This window comes from Gavialis gangeticus, unplaced genomic scaffold (assembly GCF_001723915.1).
Source record: "Gavialis gangeticus isolate Ggan-Ray unplaced genomic scaffold, GavGan_comp1, whole genome shotgun sequence".
NCBI lineage: Eukaryota > Metazoa > Chordata > Crocodylia > Gavialidae > Gavialis > Gavialis gangeticus.
In genome coordinates, this window is record NW_017729025.1 from 94,258,469 (window position 1) to 94,262,307 (window position 3,839).

The following is a 3,839-nucleotide window of genomic DNA, read 5'->3' on the forward strand; positions in this document are numbered from 1 at the left end:
TGGGCATCAGTTGTCAGTTGCCCCATCTGGTTTAGCTGGGGTCCAATGTTGCCCATGCTTTTCCTCCAGCTCCCCACATATCTAAAAAAGGACTTTTTATTGTCCTTGATATTTATAGCTAGCTGGAGTTCCAACGCAGCTTTGACTTTCCTGGTTTGCTCTCTGCAAGTCCAGACTAAAGCAGAGTATTCCTCCTTGGTGGAAGTTCCAGTCCTCCATCCTTTATAGGTCTTCCTTTTAAGATGCAGGAGGTCTGCCAGTTCCCTGAAGAGCCAAGGGGGCTGCTGTGCCCTTCTGCTGCCTTTCCTCCGAGACAGGATGGACTTTGCTTGCGCATCCAGGATTGCTCCCTTGAGGAGCAACCACTCGTTCTGAACTCCCTTCTCCACTGGGTTGTGGCCTTTTAGGGCCTCTCTGACAAGCCTCCTTAGCTTGTCAAAGTCAGCTTTCCTGAAGTCAAGGACTTTTGTACAACTGACTGACTTGCCAGCTTTACAGCAGATGGTGAAGGTGATCAGTTCACAATCACTACCACCCAGCTTCCCTTTGATTGTTAGGTTGCCAGTTAGGTCATCCCCAGTTGCCAGTACGAGGTCAAGCAGTGCTTTACCTCTTGTCAGCCCATAGACTTTCTGCGTCAGATAGAGGTCATCCACACGTGAGAGAAAGTTTTGCAACCACTCGGATTTGGCCGAGCGCTCCTCCCATGAGATATCTGGGTAGTTAAAGTCTCCCATGACAACCATACAACGGGATTGTGCAGCCTCAGCCAATTCCCTGGTGAACTCCTGGTCGAGGTCCTGACTCTGGGTAGGGGGTCTGTAGTAGACCCCCACCATAGTATCCCCTGTGCCGTGTTCCCCACGGATTTTAACCCAGAGGGTCTCAAGTCGTCCACCATGGGTGCCAATGTCAGCTTGCAAGGACACATAGCTTTTCTTGACATAGAGAGCTACACCCCCACCCCTTTTGTCCACTCGATCCCTCCTGTACAGGGTATAGCCGTCTTACCCGTGGTCCAGTAATGGGCGGAGTCCCACCAGGTCTCTGTTATCCCAATGACATCGTAGTTATTTGCATTTAGGAGGAGAACAAGTTCTTCCTGTTTATTCCCCAGGCTCCTGGCATTTGTGTATAGAGTAAGCCTCTTCCCAATGTTGGGCCTGGGCCCACTCCTCCACCACCCCCGCATCATCCCTGAGCCCACTCCTCCCATCTTCCTGCCGCCATCATGTTGGCCTGGGCCTGCTGCAGCGGCTAGGCTTCTCCCCACCCTCAGGCCTGGTCCTCCCCTCCCCCCGCCACTGTGCTGGGGAGAGGAGGAGTGGTCCCGGTCCCCAAGCAGCGGGAGGGAAGTGGGGAGTGGGCCCAGGGGTGGGAGGCATGGGGCTCCATCCCCACCCCCATCATTCTTGATGGGCAATTGGCTAGTAACTCTATGACTGTGCAAGGACTTCCCATTCTTCCTGCAAGTTACCAGAGCAACACTGATAGAGTCAAATTTGGGCAGTAAACCCTGACTAAGATTCAGGGGTCCCTGGCTTTGCCCATGACCCAGCAAATAGATGCAGCTGGTAAGTTCTATGCCTGGGTTTTCACTGCTAAGTGACTATTATGGAAAATAGCTGATATAGGTAAGTGTACCACCATCAAGGACTACACAGGAAATCTGAATGACACTTCCTTTTATTGATGTTGAATATACTATATCAATACTGAAGCTGAGGTACTTATCCTGTTATGCTGAAGTGCTCTTCACCAAGAGACCACATTACCATATTATGGCTACTTTGTGTTAGTCTTTGCTTCTCAACTTTATCCTAAGCCAACACATACAAGAGCTGCAAAACATGGTCCAAGTATCACTTCTGAAGAACAAACAGACTACTCTTACTTTCTGGCATTAAAACTGCACTTTTCAACTAAGGTTCTCAGAGCACTTGACAAAGAATGTTACCCATCCACATTTTGCTGATAGGCAAACTGTGGGACTCTGAGGTTCAGTAATCTTCCCTCCACCCCCTGCTGCCAAGGCACGCAGCAAATCAATCAGAATGTGAATTAAAATCCAGGTGTCCTGCATTTAAGTTCCATAACCTAATCATTAGCTTACATTACCACATATGTGTTTTTCCTGCTATGTTTAACTACAAAACAGCAGTTTTCATCACACCCATCCAGCAATGTGCCTGAACTCTTGCCCTGAAGCATCCACCTTTAGGAAAGGGGAGTTCAGACTCCATGGTCCTTGGCCTCTGCTAGTAATGTCAACAAGAGGATGAGAAGTGGACTGAAACCACCAATTCATTTCACACAATCATTGAATAGAGGTCAAAGTATAATGACTTTCTGTTACTACTGACCCAAGGCCAGATTAAAACCAACCAAGAGGTGAAAGGTTTTGTATCCCATTCCTAACCTCCTGAGTTATTCAGTCCCAATGATTTTATGACTTCTGAGCTCCCAAAACAGCACCACAGTATAAAGTCCACCTAAAAACTATTTATGTAAATAGGTAAATGTTGCCAATGGCATCTCAAAAGAACAATAGGTCAGTTCAGTGCAGAAGTGTTAACTGGCTTAGTGACATGGTAAATTATAGTCTCTAAAGATGGCAAAATTTAGAGAAAAAGTAGTAAAACACCAGTTAGCACTTACTGTTCCTCTAAAAGTGCATATTACAGTGTCAACCTGTATAAAGCTGGAAATTCTTTACGAGCTGGATTTCAAATCAAAGTAGCTCTTTTTTCAATTTCCTTTGAAATACCATGAATGTAATATAGCTCAGAGCTAGGTTAGGTGAAAAAGAAGTCCCAAAAATGTGAGTAACCCATTAGCACTCACCAGGCCTTGTTGCAGCTCTGACCATATTCAGATGCCAGGATCCTGAATGGAGCTGCGTGGAATTCACTGGTTGCAGACAGTTCAGCAAATTCTTTTCCCTGCCTTGGTTCCATGAGGCATTATTCATTTATACCCATTAATATCTTTGAAATCAGGGCAGAATCAGGAACAGGTATTGCTGAATATGTACTAAATGCAATTTACCTGTAAGCACATAGCCATGGACTAATGATGTTCAGTGATGTATTAGAAAGTATGACTAAAACTAATAGTAACAGGTGATTTTTGCTGCATAAAGAGAACTTTACAGTCAATATTCTAAGATGTGAGGTATTACTGCTAAGATATTTATGTTGCTAGCAGTACCAAACAAGAAATAGAATCCACTGTGTTAGGTGCTGTATTGACACCAGGTGAATGTCCTGCTCACAGTCCAAGTTATATAGAGCCACAACAGAGAGCTCAAACTACATAACTGGAGAGGAAAAGAAAGGCAAGGTAACAGTAAAAGGAAAAAGTTGTTATCTGAAACAAATTGCCAGAGGTTTCAGTTCACAACTTCTAATTCTGATGCCTTTGAATATAGTAGCTTCATAGTTTCTAGGGTCGGAAGGGACCTGAGAAGATCATCTAGTCCAACCCCCTGCCATGGCAGGAAAGAGTACTGGGGTCAAACGACCCCAGCAAGGTGTTCATCTAACCTCCTCTTAAAAACCCCCAGGGTAGGAGCCTGCACCACTTCTCTTGGAAGTTGGTTCCAGACCCTAGCCGCCCTGACCATGAAATAGCGCCTCCTGATGTCCAACCTAAACCTACCCTCTGTCAGCTTGTGACCATTATTCCTGGTCACTCCTGGCGGTGCTCGGGGGAACAGTGACTCCCCCAATGCCTGCTGATCCCCCCTGACTAGTTTATAACAGGCCACAAGATCCCCCCTCAGCCTTCTCTTTTGGAGGCTGAACAGGTTCAGGTCCCGTAGCCTCTCCTCATAGGGC

General features: G+C 46.4%; 1 protein-coding gene across 3 annotated transcripts in view; it reads right to left on the reverse strand.

Moving 5' to 3' along the window:
• The window catches only part of PIGH (phosphatidylinositol glycan anchor biosynthesis class H), a 25,843-nt gene that overhangs the window by 6,576 nt on the left and 15,428 nt on the right, over positions 1–3,839 (reverse strand). Inside the window, exon 4 of one of the 3 annotated variants that reach the window (XM_019519187.1) lies at positions 2,178–2,255. The exons of 1 other annotated variant lie outside the window; for it this stretch is intronic. In XM_019519187.1, the coding sequence (XP_019374732.1) occupies positions 2,178–2,255 (78 nt within the window). Of the gene's footprint in view, positions 1–2,177; positions 2,259–3,839 lie in introns of all 3 variants that reach the window. One more of the 3 variants, XM_019519186.1, reaches the window with a different exon arrangement.